The sequence below is a fragment of the Arachis ipaensis genome, chromosome B2, assembly GCF_059453495.1.
Source record: "Arachis ipaensis isolate K30076 ecotype BB chromosome B2, ASM5945349v1, whole genome shotgun sequence".
Lineage (NCBI taxonomy): Eukaryota > Viridiplantae > Streptophyta > Magnoliopsida > Fabales > Fabaceae > Arachis > Arachis ipaensis.
This window is the reverse complement of record NC_142437.1, coordinates 27,911,114-27,928,949: the sequence shown is the minus strand read 5'-3', so window position 1 is coordinate 27,928,949 and position 17,836 is coordinate 27,911,114. Positions and strand designations below refer to the sequence as shown.

At 37.0% G+C, this 17,836-nt stretch overlaps 1 protein-coding gene across 1 annotated transcript; it reads right to left on the bottom strand.

Annotated features, from left to right (window-relative positions):
- Nucleotides 1–15,854: 15,854 nt before the first annotated feature.
- LOC148573407 (uncharacterized) lies at nt 15,855–16,454 on the bottom strand. Its single transcript, XM_088504512.1, has one exon. It carries the CDS (start codon nt 16,452–16,454, stop codon nt 15,855–15,857), a length of 600 nt encoding a protein of 199 aa, XP_088360638.1.
- Nucleotides 16,455–17,836: the final 1,382 nt, after the last annotated feature.

Genomic DNA, 17,836 nt, shown 5'->3' with positions numbered 1-17,836 from the left:
CTAATGGAGAGATAATGATCGAAGATTCTCCAAAGGCCTTCTGTTAAAGCATAATCCAAGTCCTCTTGGAAGAAGAATTTGACGAGAAAAAACTCATTTCCTAGGTCGATGACTTCTATGCTCCCTTGCTTACCCCATATGATTCTAGCCGCCTCGTTAGAACCTGCAAGGATATTTTACGGCCCATCAACTTCACAATCAACATATCCCATCAAGGCTACCTCAACTTCTTCATTGCAGCCTCACTAATAACAAAATTGTATATTACGTCCACCTTTTTCACTTTAATCTCTTGGTCATAGCTCTTTTTTCTCTATCGGTCATCGCCTTTTTCTCTTGAGTCACCTCCATTTCTTCCTCAAAATTTTCAGATTCTGAGAAACTATCATCCTCCTCAAGAACCACTGATGTACGTCCTCCTTTCACTGTCTCACTAAAAGAGTTCCTTTGAACATTCTCTTTTTTGTTACCTCCTTCCACATTCATCTAGCTTTCTTCTCTTGTCATGTTTTTGTGATTCCTTGGCAATTGAGTTTGAATGATAAAAGTATTCTTTTTAAAATTTAAATAGGTTAATTTTATCTCACTATTTCATTCCATTGGTGCCTTGATGTGTGCGCTCAACTATTTCAAGTCACTGCCTCTCTTCCATGCTTTCTTAGTGGGATCATGGCTCCTAGAGTGTTCTCTTCGGACAAAACTTCTCCTCATCGGTGGTTTGGCTGGAAGTCAAGGTTGGTTAGACGCTTTGTATAGAGACAAAATTTTTTTATAGTTCCACCTTATTTTTATCCCTTTTTTTTATAGTTCTTTAGTTATAAATATTTTAACAACGTATTTTTATAAGCTAAAGAATAAACTTGATGGATAACTCTTTAAGTTTTTGGCCGAAAAGAATATTTTTTATATCTAGAAAAAATTATAACAAAATTACCGTGAATTGCATATTCTTATGGACTTATGATTTAGATTTTAAATCTTCACATGCAATATGATCAATTAAATTGGTATTTTAACAAGATTTTAATATCGATGTACTTATATAGTATACAAAATTTTAAATCATCATCCAATCAAATTTGCGTATTTTAGATAACTTTTTAAACTATATATGTTTAAAGTAATTATTTTTTCTATGTGATAATATAATTGAATGCTGGTATAATTTTTATACATCTATTAGTAATCTATTAAAAGAGAGCTAAAGTAGTTTTTATATTCATTTTTAGCCTCCTAAATTTTTAGCATGATGCCACGTCAGTTTTAAGTGACTTTAGGTTCATTCTTAACTTTTTAGAATTTTACTATTCTTTTCTAGGATTCTACTATTCTTAGCTATTAAAGTTATCAAATGTTACAAAGAATAAAAATATCTGTTACTATTCTTTATAATACCTTTTTAATATTATAGGATTTGTTTAATATTATATTTCATATTCTCTTATTCTTTAATTTTATATAGATTACTCTATGTTTTCAATGTTCATAGGATTTTTTAAAAATTATTTTTCATATTCTCTTATTCTTTAATTTTATATAGGTTACTATATCCTTCAATGTTAATAAATTCTTTTTAATAGGTATAAATTGAGTTAAATTCTAATTCATTCTCACATTTTATATTTACTTTTTTTTATATTACTATATAAATTAATATTCACTTTACACACTTTCTTTATCCCTCCTCATATAATCTCATATCTCTTTTTTTTTTACCACTTTTGCTAACTATATGTAGTAAATGACTATGTAATTGTATTTATTAGGAAGAAAATAAAGAAGAAAATGATAGTGACTCAACCAATCATGAAGAAGAAGACTTAACTTAACATAATTACTAAATTAAGGTAACAACATTCTTTGTAAGTATTGATTGACGTATTTATATTTATTAAGAAAAAAGTGAAGAAGAAAATGGTAGTGACTCAACCAATCATGAAAAATAAGACTTAACATAATTACTAAATCAAGGTAACAACATTCTTTGTAAGTATTGCTTGATGAGTTATCTTAATGTTAGTTCTCATATATTTCTTTATAATTGGATTGGGTACGAGACTTATCATGCAGGGATGGACATAAGGGAAGGGGGGCGAGTGGAGGCCTCCACCCCAGCTTTTTTTAAAAAAAAAATAATAGTAATAAATTATTAAATATGATTTAATTTTTTTAATATTTAGTTTATTATAAATAAAAGTTTAGTCAAACTAAATATTAATGATTTCTAATATCTAAAAGTTAAATAACAATGTTAAAAAAAATCTGAAAAAGATATTATTACTAATATTTTTTAATTAAGTAAAATTTTTCAAAATCCATAAAGTGAATTCTTTTTCTTCTTGTGATCGTCTTTTTTTATTCATATGGTAGTAATTCTCTTTGTTTTAACTACTACAACTGAAAGATCTTTTTAGCTATGAATATTATGAAGAATGACTCAGAAACAAAATGAAAGATGAATTTCTTGCTAATTGTCTTTTAATTATATTGAAAAGAAAATTGCTGAAATTTTTGACACAGATTCTATTATCGATGAATTTTATGATACGAAGAATCGACTACTTCGTTAGTAAAAATTACACACATATTTTTTACACTTTAAAATATATTTTTTATCAGTATATTTTTGTAATACATCTTATATTATATAATTTTTTGCATAATTTTTTAATATTATATATGTTATTGGCCCCTTTATAATAATATTTCTGGATCCGTCCTTGTTATTATGTCAATCATCTATCTTATACAATAATAAAAAGGTGCACTTTAAGGTGTATCTAATAAAAATAAGTAAAACAATATATTTCAATTTTAAAGCTATCTTAACTTTTAGCACATGATTACCATAATAGTTCATAAAAATTTTTGCAAGGTTTCATGAGATTCAAAATGAAGCAAGATGACAAGTGGATCACATCGATAACAAATATTCGAAATAAAAGGATATTTATTTTCTGTTATTGTGTTGTGATGAATAAGTTCCATATATTCTTACATGAAGAAGTGTAAATGACTTTCAAGTGATATAAATGTGTTTCATGAATAAAATTGTATATCATATGTTTATTTTTTAGAGTATGTGAATGAATATTTATATGATTTTTAAGTTGTTAAATATTTTTATAAATAAGACTGATATGTAGTTTTATATGAGTGATATTTATATGTTTTTATAATATATTTTTTTAATATATTAAAATAGAACTAAATGTAGTCTCTAAATTCATTCTTAACTTTTTAAGTTTCTAGCAAGATGTCAGCATAAGTGGTTCTATATTTAATTATTTATTGTTAGTCTTTTACTCTTCTTTTTTTATAAGTTGCTCTAATAGATTTAAATATTATTCTTCAAATACAATAAAAACCAAATATTACAAAGAATAAAATTCAATGTAAATCAATATAATAAAATAACATAATATTACATTAGTTATTAGCCATTTATTGCTAAAAAAATATTCGTTTATTATAATTAGAATTATTTTCGATAGTATATGTTAAAATAATTTATTTGGTGATAAATGACATAAATAAGTTGTAAGATTTAGGCATATACAAAATAAAAGCTTTTTGTTTTTTATCTACTTTTTTTCATCATCTTGCTCAGAAGAGGTGAAAAAAGTTCTTGATAATTTATGAAAATGTTCCGCTATCCAAGCAGTCCCACTACCCAAACATATTATAAGTTCTTTTTGGTTTTAAGAGCTTTTGGCTTTTTCTGCTTGCTTTTTTTTTTTTCGCCTATATTATATATATTTTTTTTCTGCAAGCTTTGTTCTTTGCTGCTTTTTCTTGCTTCAAGAATCATTTTTATGATTTTTCAGATTATCAATAACATGTCTCATGTTCATCATTCTTTCAAGAGCCAACATATTTAACAGTCTTAAACAACAAATTCAAAAGACATATGCACTGTTCAAGCATTCATTCAGAAGATAGAAAGCATTGCCACCACATTTAACCAATTAGAATTTCTTTTATTAAACTCGAAATTTTATTGCTTCTTATTCAAAAGATCTACTATTTTATTCATGTTTAATGATGATGAGAAAAATAAACTATAGCTTAATTGGAGATAAAATCAAATAGATACTAATTACTATTATATGACTTCTAAGGTAAACTGTTATAAGGACACTGTCACAGAGTTAAGGCAGAAATTGGAAATTAACAACCTTTATTCTGGGGGTACGGGGGTTCCTCTGATCCTTGGGGTGCTTGGTCCTACAAGAGAAGACTTTTGGCGCTTCAGTTCCCTTAAGTCACGCCCCTGCTCCTCTTGTTCTTTAAACATATAGGTTAGTATTTGACTGTGTTCCTTCTGTTCTTTTATTATTTGCTCCATAGCTTCCTGTATCTTGGTGACGGACGTCTCAAGATATTCCCAATATTCCGCTTGAGGGATCTCTGGGAGGAATTCCTGTGCTCTTCTTCTTGATGGGATCCTCCTGTGCTTGTTGTCTCTCCATTGATGCTTTGGTGATTGACTTTTCAATTAGGATATATTCAGTTATTCCCATCCTTACTCCAGCGTCTTTGCAGAGCAGAGAAATCACGCTTGGATAAGCCAACCTGGCCTCTTTTGAATTTTTGTTAGCAATCTTATAGAGCTCTGTTGAAATCAGCTGATGAACCTCCACTTCCTTTCCCATCATGATGCAATGGATCATCACTGCTCTGAGAATGTGAATTAATTCAACTAAATGCAAGCTTTATATACAAGTGAATAAAAATTAGAATTGCATGATGCATCATTCATCTAGGTAGTTGCATTTAGATTAGATTGCATTGCATGAAATTCCACCACTTCAACCTAACATTACTCTTGGACTTAGCATGAGGACATGCTATTGTTTAAGTGTGGGGAGGTTGATAAACCCATATTTTATGATATATTTTGTGCTTAATCTGAGTGATTTATTCAATCCTTCACCCACTCATTCATATTAATTGCATGGTTTTACTTTCCCTTCCTCATTATGTGATGTATGTGAAAAACATGTTTCCTAGGCTTTAAAATTAATTATTTTAATTACCTTTATTTCCATTCGATGCCGTGATTAGTGTGTTGAGTAGTTTCAGATCTTCTAAGGCAGGAATGACTTAAAAGATGGAAAGGAAACATACAAAAATAGAAGGAAAGCATAAAACGGAGTTTCTGAAGAAACTGGCATCCACGCGATCGCATGGGCGACGCGGACGCATGCCAAGCGCGAAGAAGCAGCGACGCGGCCGCATGACTGACGCGACCGCGTGACAAGGAAAACTCCGAATGACGCGACCGCGTGACCCACGCACCAGAAATTGCAGAAAATGCTCCCAGCGAATTCTGAAGCCCTTTTTGGCCCAAATCCCAGTCCAGAAGGCATAGACCAGAGGTTATGAAGTGGGAGAATGCATCCATTCGAAAGAGTCTCCACTTTAGTTAGTTTTCATGATTTAGATTTAGTTTCGAGAGGGAGATTCTCTCCTCTCTCTTAGGATTAGGATTTAAGATTTCTCTTAGTTTTAGGAGTGACTCTCGATCCCAGGTTCAACGTTCTTTTACTTTATATTTATCTCTGACTTTCAGATACTTTAATGCTTATATTAGTTATGTTGCCTATTGATGAGCGGATACTTTATACGCTTTTTGGGGATAATTTCATATAGTTTTGAGTATGTTTTGGTTAGTTTTTAGGATAAACTATGATGGATGATGCAGAGATCCACTTCTGGGGCCCACTTGGTGTGTGCTGGGGCCCACTTGGTGTGTGCTGGGGCTGAGACTTAAGCAATTCACGTGCAGAGGCCATTTGTGGAGTTGAACGCCAGTTTGGGCGTTCAACTCCAGCTTTTGATCATTTTCTGGCGCTGGACGCCAGAATTGGGCAGAGGACTGGCGTTGAACGCCAGTTTACGTCATCTATCCTTGTGCAAAGTATGGACTATCATATATTTCTGGAAAGCCCTGGATGTCTACTTTCCAACGCAATTGGAAGCACGCCATTTCGAGTTCTGTAGCTACAGAAAATCCACTTTGAGTGCAGGGAGGTCAGAATCCAACAGCATCAGCAGTCCTTTTTCAGCCTGAATCAGATTTTTGCTCAACTCCTTCAATTTCAGCCAGAAAAATACCTGAAATTACAGAAAAACACACAACTCATAGTAAAGTCCAGAAATATGAATTTTTCCTAAAAACTAATAAAAATAGACTAAAAACTAACTAAAACATACTCTAAACTATATGAAATTATCCCCAAAAAGCGTATAAAATATCCGCTCATCACACCTGCACGCCACAAGCACATGGTTAGGGACAGCTTGGTTTAGCCGCTTAGACCAGGATTTTAGTCCTTTAGGCCCTCCTATCCACTTAAGGGTCGAATCCCACGGAGATTGTTGGTTTGAAGCAATCTATGGTTATCTTGTAAATCTTAGTCAGGAAGTCAATTATGTTTATCAGTTGAATTGCAAATAAACAATAAAGCATGGATTAAAGGTTACTTGTTATGTAGTAATGGAGAATATGTTGGAGTTTTGGAGATGCTTTATCTTCTGAATCTCTGCTTTCCTCTGTCTTCTTGTTCACGCACGCACGTCCTTCTATGGCAAGCTGTGTGTTGGTGGATCACCGTTGTCAATGGCTACCTTCCATCCTTCCAGTGAAAACTACGCTCACGCGCTCTGTCACAGCACGGCTAATCACCGGTTGGTTCTCGATCCGGTTGGAATAGAATTTACTATCCTTTTGCGTCTGTCACTAACGCCCAGCCTTCAGGAGTTTGAAGCTCGTCACAGTCATTCAATCCTTGAATCCTACTCGGAATACCACAGACAAGGTTTAGACTTTCCGGATTCTCATGAATGCCGCCATCAGTTCTAGCTTATACCACGGAGATTCTGATTAAGGAATCTAAGAGATACTCATTCAATTGTATATAGAACGGAGGTGGTTGTCAGGCACATGTTCGTGATTTGAGGAGGGTGATGAGTGTCACAGATCATCACCTCCATCACAGTTAAGCGCGAATGAACATCTTAGAGAGAAACAAGCGTGTTTGAATGGAAAACAGAAATACTTGCATTAATTCATCGAGACACAACAGAGCTCCTCACCCCCAACAATGGGGTTTAGAGACTCATGCCGTCAGAGAATACAAAGTTTTGATCTAAAATGTCATGAGGTACAAAATAGGTCTCTAAAAGTTGTTTAAATACTAAATTAGTAGCCTAGGGTTACAAAATATGAGTAGACTATGATGGATGATGCAGAGATCCACTTCAGGGGCCCACTTGGTGTGTGCTGGGCTGAGACTTAAGCAATTCACGTGCAGAGGCCATTTGTGGAGTTGAACGCCAGTTTTTATGCTAGTTTGGGCGTTCAACTCCAGCTTTTGATCCTTTTCTGGCGTTGGACGCCAGAATTGGGCAGAGAACTGGCGTTGAACGCCAGTTTACGTCATCTATCCTTGTACAAAGTATGAACTATTATATATTGCTGGAAAGCCCTGGATGTCTACTTTCCAACGCAATTGAAAGCATGCCATTTCGAGTTCTGTAGCTCCAGAAAATCCACTTTGAGTGTAGGGAGGTCAGAATCCAACAGCATCAGCAGTCCTTTTTCAGCCTAAATCAGATTTTTGCTCAGCTCCTTCAATTTCAGCCAGAAAAATACCTGAAATTACAGAAAAACACACAACTCATAGTGAAGTCCAGAAATATGAATTTTTTCTAAAAACTAATAAAAATGTGTCTTCAGGAATGGTCTTCCAAGTAGGATTGATGATGGCTTATCTGAATCATTATGGGGCATTTCCAAGATATAAAAATCAGTGGGAAATATAAGCCCTTTAATGTTCACCAAAACATCTTCAGCAACTCCAGCCACTGTAATAATACTTTTATCTGCTAACACAAAACGAGCTGCTGACCTTTTTAAGGGAGGGAGCCTCAAAATATCATATATAGACAAAGGCATTATACTGACACATGCTCCTAAATCACACATGCAATCATAAATTACTACACCACCAATAGTACAGCTAACTATACAAGGACCTGGATCACTACATTTTTCAGGTAATCCTCCCATTAAAGCAGATATAGAACTACCTAAAGGAATAGTTTCTAATTCATTAATTTTGTCTTTATGGATACATAAGTCTTTTAGAAACTTTGCATATTTAGGTACCTGCTGAATAACATCAAAAAGAGGAACAGTTAACTTAACCTTTTTGAATATTTCTACCATTTTGGGGTCGGGTTCCAGCTGCTTCCTGGGCTTCCTTGCAAGTTGTGGAAATGGAATAGGAGTAGTGTTTTCTGTGGTGTCTGTGCCCTTTGGTGCTTCCTCTGTGGTTGAGCTATTTCTTCTTCAGTTATGTCCTGTATGTCCTCTTCCTCTTCAACATCTTCTATTTCTACTACCTCTTCAGGTGAGGTGTGTTCTGGTGGGCTTGGTTCCTCCTGATTCCTCTCCTGCAGTATGGTTCCAGACCTTAGGGTGATGGCATTAATGCCTCCCTTTGGATTGGGTAATGGTTGAGAGGGGATTCCAGTGGAGCTTGAAGGTTGATTACTGGAATTTTGCGTTGATCCAATCTGTGACATAAGAGCTTGCAAAGTAGAGGTAAGACCATTCAGACTGGCATTAATACTATTCATGATGTTACTTTCCATGATCTGTTGTCTTCGCTCAAAAGATTGTAGTAGCTCTTCATTAGGAGATAAAGAAGAATGAGTAAATTGAGAGGTCTGCTGTTGATTGTTCTGTGGTCCTTGGTTTTGCCTCAGGTGAGGTGCTCTGTAAGGTTGATTCTGCTACCTGTTGTTGTTATTATTCCACCTCTGATTTCCCTGATTATCTCTGCCTCCTCTATTATTGTTGTCCCTCCAATTCTGGTTAGGATTGTCCTGCAATCCATGGTTATTATTTCCACCTTGATTGTACCCTTGGTTGGGGCGGTCATAGAAGTTATGAGTGGATGCCACCATGTTGTCTTCTTATTGGAGCTGCGGGCATTCATCAGTGTAATGGCTATAATCAGCACAGATTCTGCAAATTCTTTGCGGGACTAGTTGTTGGTTTTGCTATGGTGGAGGAGGTTGAGCTTGCTGAGCTTGTTGTTGATTCAATTGCATCTGCTTCAGTAAGTTGGTCATCTCACATATACTCTGAGCTAGAGCCGCAGTCTCTCTGCTGGAGGATACTTTTGCAACGGCTTTTGAAGGCCTTGCTTTTGTCTGTGGTTCCTAGTAGATTCAGCTAAATCACTGATCAATTGCCAAGCCTCATCAGTGGTCTTGTACTTCTTCATAGACCCATTGCTAGCACTTTCCAATGTGGTCTTATCTTGGGGCCTCATGCCCTGTGTGATATAGCTAAGTAACACTATCTTGTCAATCATGTGGTGGGGGCATGCTTCCAGAAGATTATTAAAGCGCTCCCAGTATTCAAAGAGAGTCTCATTGTCATTCTGAACAATTGTGGAAATATCCTTCCTCAGTTTATCAGTAACTTCAGATGGAAAGAATTTCTCCAAAAACTCCTTTATAAGTGTATCCCAGTTGGATACATTTGCTAGAGGTTGAGTGTAGTACCACTCTCTTGCTTTTCCCTCAAGAGAAAACGCGAAAGCTTTCAGCAAAATTGAAGTTTCATCAGTACCATCACGCCTGACAGTAGAACAGGCTGCCTGGAAATCTCTCAAGTGCTTGATAGGCTCTTGAGCAGGTAGGCCATGAAACTTGGGCATCAAATTTAGCAGTGCGGTCTTTATTTCAAAATCTGTAGCTACCGCTGGATGAAGCACTTGAAACGGTTGCATTGTAAAATCAGGGGCTCCTTCCTCCTGGATGGTAACTCTCCTAGCTGCCATGTCTTCTGCACGTAAAACAACCGAATCCGTAGAACGGGGGCTGGTTTCTTCCTCAAGTTCACTTTCAGATCCGCCCTCAGAGCGGACTAACCGACGCTGTTCTCGCCTTATTCGTGAAATAGTCCTTTCAATTTCAGGATCGAATATTAGCAAGCGCGGCTCAGGAAGTGAACGCGTCATTTGACGAAAGAAACATGCAGCTCATAGTAGCAAAATAAAATAAAATGCAAATAAATAAATTCTAATTAATAACTTTAGCACTCTATTGCAACTCCCCGGTAACGGCGCCAAAAATTGATGGGGCACAGAAATTGGTGAATTAAAAATTGTTAAAATAGTTACGTTGCAAGTATAGTTTTTAACTCACCGAAAATCTGCCTATCAATTTAGAAATATGTCACAGAGAGTTTAAATTAAAAATTACTGGGAGTTTAAGTCCCAGGTCGTCTCCCAACGAGTTGCAGAAAAGTGTGCTATTTTATTAATCAGATGTTCCAAGAAGTTGAGTTAAGTAGAGGGAAAATTAAATTGAGGAAATTTAAATAATATGAATAAAAGCCTTGACTGGGAGTTGATTAGTTGGAATCTCTATAATTGATGGGATGATTCCAAGATTAATTTATAATTAATGGTTGTTCTGTTTAGTTAACCTTTACTAGGTAAAGGAAAGTCAAACAAGTTGGAATGCTAGATCTGTTCACGAGTTGCAACCCACTTATTTCAAAGGGATTGGTGTTAGTGATTAGATAACAATCCAACAGTTAACCCAATTACAATTTTTATTTCAATCCTTCCAACTCAAGAGTTCCTTTCAATCAACTCCCCATCAAGTGAGAAAACTACTCACTCATTGTAAATAATAAATCCATAACACATGAAAGGGAATTAAAAGAAGACATGATTATTGGAATGGAAAATAAATTAAAAGGGAAGAAATAATCCTTGTACTAAATAATCATGAAAGTATTCAAGTGACAACATTGAACAAAGCAAAGAACATGGAAGAATAAAACCAAGTTAAGAGAATGAACTAGAATGACGAAGTCTTGATAGGGAAATAACTCTTCTCAACGTTCCAATGCTAAGACCAATTGAAAATTAAAATTCTAAAACCTAGAGAGAAAAACCTAAAAGGAGTAAAACTAGATCAAAACTCTCCACTGTGTAGAATGAATGTTGTCTTTTGTTTCTGCATATTCTCTGGCTCTAGTCTGCTGTTTCGGGCCGAAAACTGGGTCGAAATAAGGTCCAAAATTGCCCCCAGCGAATTCTGCAGATTATGCAGATCGCACATGTCACGCGATCGCGTCATCCATGAGGACGTGTCATTCGCGCTTTTCCTTGCCACGCGTTCGTGTCGTCCACGCTACCGCATCGCTTGAGCTTTTCCAATCCGCGCGGCCACGTGAGCCATGCGGCCGCGTCACTGCGAATTGCTCTCCTTCGCGCGGTCGTGTGAGCCATGCGACCGCGTCACTTCTCGCTGGTTATCTGCTCAAATTCTTGTGTTCCTTCCATTTTTTCTAGCTTCCTCTCCAATCTCCAACTCATTCATGCCCTATAAAGTCTGAAACACTCAATACACAGATCACGGTATCGAATGGAATAAAGAAGAATTAAAATTACATAATTAAAGTCTCTAGAAAGTAGTTTTCAAACATGTTATAAATTCAGGAAGGAATTATAATTTCATGCTAATTTAATGAATAAGTGGGTAAGGATCATGATAAAACCACACAATTAAGCACAAGCACAGTTGTAGCCCCACACTATCATAACTCTCTGGCCAAAAACCTTTTTACGCTGATTTTACTTATCCACGCGTGCGCGTGCTTGACGCATCCGCGTGGAGTGCGAAAATCGCAAATGACGCGCATGCGTCAGGGACGTGTACGCGTGACCATGTTTGTGCGCAAGGCACACTTCCTACGCCACTCCTGCGTAACTCTCTGTAACTTTTATTTTTCATGCACACACATATGACGCGTACGCGTCAGCGACGCTTGTGCGTCGTGTGCTCATTTTTTTTTGTGTGTGTCGCCTGAAGAATTCGGTTCCTGTTCTAAAATAACTGTATGATCAAAAAAATAGTAAAAACTCAATAAAAATCAAATAAGTAAGAAAACTACTACTACGAAAAATAATTAAGGATACGAAATTATCAGGTTGCCTCCCGACAAGCGCTTCTTTAATGTCACTAGCTTGACACTTGATTGTTAAAGTTTCTTCCTCTTCTTCCAGTTAGTTAAAAGAAATGTCTCCAGGGGGGAGAGGTGAAAATTAGTGCCCCCTGATATAAATTCCTCCGAACAAGCCTTCTTTTATTGTGATTAACTTGATTCACCTTGCTTGTTGGTGTAGAGGTTGGATTGTTTTTCTCTGACCTTCTTTTTTTCATGGATATTTTCTTCTGTTTCTTGGTCACAATCTCCTTTTCAGTGCTTTCCTTGGTTTCCTTCACTTCTTTGATTTCAAAATTTGGGTGTTGTGTGATGGTTAGAGTGTACCCTTCATCAAGAACTTCTTAAATTGGTGGTTCAATAAACTCACCCTCTATGCCAGTCTCTACTTCATTGGAGTGTAGATTCCCATAATTGTTTTCATCCCTTACAATCTCCTTTGTTTGTGCATCTTCCTCCTTTGTTTTTGCATCTTCCTCTTCTTCCATGTGTGAGGTTGGAAAGTTCTCTAACTCATTGGAGTATAAACTCCTTTGATTGATTTCCTCACCTTTTTCTATTGAATCTTGCATTATGTCTCTTGGGAAGGAATTTGCTTGTTCCTCTTCTTGGGACTTGATAATCGACTGCACATGTTTCTCTACATTTTTGGCACTCGTCTTTATATCATGTATGAATTCTTTCATGAGAAGCTCAATATCTGATGGTACTTGAGATGAATAAGGAGATGGTACTTGAGATGAGAAACTTGGTGCGGAATTTCTAACCACAAACTAACCGACAAGTGCACCGGGTCATACCAAGTAATACCTCAGGTGAGTGAGGGTCGATCCCACGAGGATTGAAGGACTAAGTGACGTGACAGAAATTGGCGAGTCAAGAATTGTTATAAGATATGCGTTGTAAATATAGTTCTTAACCAACCAGAAATCCGCTTATCAATTTAGAAGGGTTGTCACAAAAATTAAAATTAAATACTGGGAGTATGAATCCCAGGTCGTCTCCCAACGAGTTACAGAAAGGTGTGCTATTTTATTAATCCGATGTTTTCAAAAAGAGTTTGAGTTGAATAAACAGGAAATTAAATTGGAGAAATTAAGTAATTTAAATAAAAGCCTTGACTGGGAGTAGATTAGTTGGAAGCCCTATTCTTGTTGCAGTACTCTCAAGATTAATTGATAATTGAAGGTTGTTCTGTTTAGTTATCCCTTACTAGGTAAGGAATTGTCAAACAAGTTGGAATGCTGTTTCTATTCACAAGTCCCAATCCGCTTACTTGGAAGGACTGGCGTTAGTGACTAGAGAGCAATCCAACAATAAACCCAATTACAATTTCTCTTTTGAGCATTCCAACTCAAGGGTTCCTTTCAATCAACTCCCCATCAAGTTAGGGAACTACTCGCTCATTGTGAATGTAAAACTCATAACATAGGAAAACGAATTAAAGAAAGACATGATAAATAAAACTCAAAGGAATCAATTTAAAATAAAAGTAACTCTTGTATTAATAAATTCTAAAATAATCCAATAGTAAAATTGAGTAAATTAAGGGACATGGAAGAGTAAAGCCAAGTAAAGAAAACGAACTAGAATGACGAAGTCTTGATGAGGTAATAACTCTTCTCAATATCCCAACGCAAAAAGCAATAGAAAATAAAAATCCTAAGAACTATGAATGTGTAGAGAGAAAACATAGAGGAGGAGTAAAACTAGATCTAAAAACTAAAACTGTGTAGAATAAATGTTGTTATTGGTTTCTGCATGTCCTCTGGCTCTAGTCTGCTCTTCCGGGCCAAAAACTGGGTCAAAACAGGGCCCAAAATCGCCCCCAGTGAATTCTGCAGATTATGCAGATCGCGCACGTCACGCGATCGCGTCATTCATGCGGACGCGTCATTCGGTGTTTTGCTTTGCCACGCGGGCGCATCATCCACACCTCCACGTCACTTGTGCTATTCCAATCCGCGCGGTCACGTGAGCCATGCGGCCGCGTTACTGCGATTTCCTCTCTTTCACGCGGTCGTGTAAGCCATGCGGCCGCGTCACTTCTCGCTGGTCATCTCCTCAATTTCTTGTGTTCCTTCCATTTTTGCAAGCTTCCTTTCCAATCTCCAATTCATTCATGCCCTATAATACCTGAAACACTTAACACACAGATCACGGCATCGAATTGAATAAAGGAGAATTAAAATGCGTAATTAAAAGTCTCTAGGAAGCAAATTTTTAATCATGTAATAATTTTAGGAAGGAAATATAAATGCATGCTAATCATATGAATAAGTGGGTAAAAATCATGATAAAACCACACAATTAAACACATTATAAACCATAAAATAGTGGTTTATCAACCTCCCCACACTTAAACATTAGCATGTCCTCATGCTTAGTTGAAGGAGATAAAACAAATGAGTAGGAACATGTAAAACTCATGCAATGCAATGCAACCTATATATGTGAATGCAACTATATGGTCCTTGTCCACTTGATCAATAGTAAATAAGCTCTTCAAAGCAATTACAAATCAAATTCCACTAATTCAATTCTTATACAGTAAGAACAAATAAAAATGCAAGAAGATAGCTCATGAAAACAGGGAACATAGAATTTCAAGCATTGAACCCTCACTGATGATGTATGTATACTCTAGTCTCTCTAGTGTATAGGGTAATCACTCTATCCTTCTCTAATCATGCTCTCTAATTTTTTGCTCTTCTCCTAACCAATCAACAACATTTAATATATCAATGCAAACATCATGAGGTCTTTTCAAGGTTGTAATGGGGCTAAGGTAATGGTAAGGATACATATATGGCTAAGTAAGCTTATAAACTGAATCTTTAATTAACCCAAGCTTTAACATAACCTCTATATATTCTATATAACTTTAGAATTCATACCTAGCTACCCAGAATTTCTCTTTCACATTCCATACTCATGTATCAACTTTTTATTTTAATTTTATCATACATGCATTGATCTTTGAATTCTTAACTTAACATTGGGGAAATTTTGTTCCCTTATTTATTTATTGAATATTTTTGGTTTTTTTTTTCATAAGCATAAAAATAAACATAGCTTATCAATGCACATAGATTTTTAATTTTTTATAGTTTCACATGAGTAGGTCTCCAAATTTCCATTATATTATCATGACACATTCCCTTATTATCTTTTGTTCCCACAATTTTCCATACTTAATTAGCACACACAATTCTATCTTAAGCTAAACAAAGATTTAGTTTGGGATATATAATTGTTTTTCCGCTTAAGGCTAGTAATGTGGTAAAGTATAGAACAAATGGGATTTAAAGGCTCAAAGTGGCTAACAAAGGTAATTGAAAGGGTAGGCTTAATTTGGATAAGTGAGTTAAACAATTAATGGCCTCAATCATATGCAAACATATAAATATAAAAAATATTGGACATATAGGATGAAACAAAATATAGATTACAATCATAGAGAAGTAAACACACAAGAATAAAATAATTATGGTTAAATAATGTAACCATGCATAAAGGCTCAAATCTCACAGGTTGTGTGTTCTTTAGCTCAAAAATCATGTTCCAAATACAACTTCAAGCAAATTTCACATAAAAGTTTTAATTAAAATTAGTGAAATTTTGTTCCAAAAATAGGGTCTTAGAAGAAACTTATTTTCTTTTCAATCAAGTAGAACATGCATGCAACTAATCTATTACTATGCAATTTATCCTATTCTACAAAAGAAAACTAACTAAATATCCTAATTTATTGGTGTTTAGGGAAGAGAAATTACCTCTGGGAGTCAGGTACTGACCGAACTCCCCACACTTAAGGCTTTGCACCGTCCTCGGTGCCATCTGTCAGGAACAGGGGTGGGCTGGTAGCAGTATCTCCACAGTCGGGACCATCATGGCTCCCTGTGCTGGTAAAGGAAGTGGAGTCCGGAGTGTCTGAGTCCTTGAATTTTCCCATGATTAGCTCCTTGAGGTATGTGAATCGGCGCTTGTTACGGCGTTCTCTCATCTTAGCTTTGTGTTCCTGCCGATCCAACCTTTCGAGTATCTGATGGAGCAGTTGGTCTGTGGTAGGTGCTTGTGGTGTTGAAGAAGGAATATCTTCAACCGGTTCAGTCTGATGGCTTGTGGTGGCTGGTGGAGATCTGATGTATTTCCCGTTAGGGACACACTGATCATCCCGTTGAAGCATGGATTTGGTGTCCCCAGCTTTGTAGGAGACTTCGGCTGCTGAGACAAGATCTGAGACCAAGGCAGGAAAAGGTAAGTTGCCCGCAATTTGTACGTGTCCCATGGCATTCCGGATATGTCTTGGTAGATTCAGAGGTTGGTCTGTAAGGATGCACCATAGTAGAACGGCCATGTCTGCAGTGAAGGAGGACTCGTGAGTGCTCAGGAAGACATAATGAGACATGATCTGTGCCCATACGCAAGCCTCCAAGGTAAGTGCTGAACCCGATATTCCCTTAGGGCGGGTACGATGGTATCCGTAGATCTATCTGCTGCTAGGTAGTGCGATAACTCTGAGAACAGCGTCCCAGTCAAATTGGTACATCTGGCGTTTGAGTGCGGCTTCTTGAAAGGCGTCCAATCCTTCTGGAACGGGGGGAAGACCTAGAGCTTTTTTAATGGCCTCTTCTGTAATGGGAACTTGCTTCTGACGGACAAAGACAGACTGCAGGGTTGGAAGGTGGAAGTTGGAATAGAACTCGACTACCCAAGAAAGATTGACCTGCCTCGGCTGTCTCTATAGGAAACCCCATTGTCTTCGTTCAATTTGCGGCTCAACAAAAGTAGCAATATTGGGCGGGAGGATAAGAAGGTATTCGTTGTTGTAGCTCCGTTCTGCCAGGATAGGGAACATCTGCTCGTAGTAGCGATTGGGAAATCACGCAGTGTCCTTTGCTGGGAAGGCTCTCTCCTTATCATCAACCTTTATAATCCTCTTCATCCTTTTTGTTGAGGGCTTGACTGCAGTTGAAGAAGGCTTTGCCACTAGTGCTCTCTTTGTTCCTCTCCTTACTGTTGATTTGGGAGTAGCTTTCTCTTTGCCCTTCTTGGTGGCCATTCTGAAAAAGGGAAGAGAAAGTAAATTAAATTAAAAAAGATAGAGCAAGGAAGAGAACAGAAAAGGGTGGTTATGAATGCACAGTAAAAGGTAAATGATGTTAACACATGGTCATGACTACATGTGAAAAGTCATCAATGGAAAATAGTTAGTGCATATGATGACAAGTGCATGCAAGGTGTTTATTGGCATGCTGGCAAAGGCATGAGTAGCATAGATCAAGCATCACTCGTATTGGCATGAAGGTGTTTATTGGCATGATCAAGCAGTCGCGTCGGTCACACGGTCGCGTGACCCGTTTTATGCCTCTGGCGCGAAGGCAGCCTCGCACTCGCACAACTCTCTGTTCAAAATCATTAATTGCCAAATATTGGGTGACGCGATCGCGTGGGGCATGCGATCGCGTGAGTGGTGATGAGAAGGATATGACGCGGTCGCGTCGGTCACGCGGCCGCGTGGGAAGAATTGTGCGTTCAGCACCAATCCAGCACCACTCTAGCACAACTTTCGGTCGTGCACCCTTTTCACGTCGAATTCCAGGGCACGCGGCCGCGTGGGCCAATTTATGCCACGGGTACGCCTCCAGCCACACTTCTGCGTGACTCTCTGTTTGTTTTATTATTTCCTCCCATCTCCTGCGACACGGACGCGTCAATGAGGGGGTTGCGTCGCGTGAAATTTTTTTTTTTTGTTTTTTTGCAAATAAGTAAATGCAGATGCACGAATCG

What these genes read in the sequence shown, in the direction of transcription:
- LOC148573407 (XM_088504512.1), bottom strand. Translation starts at nt 16,454, where the DNA reads ATGTCTCATTATGTCTTCCTGAGCACTCACGAGTCCTCCTTCACTGCA.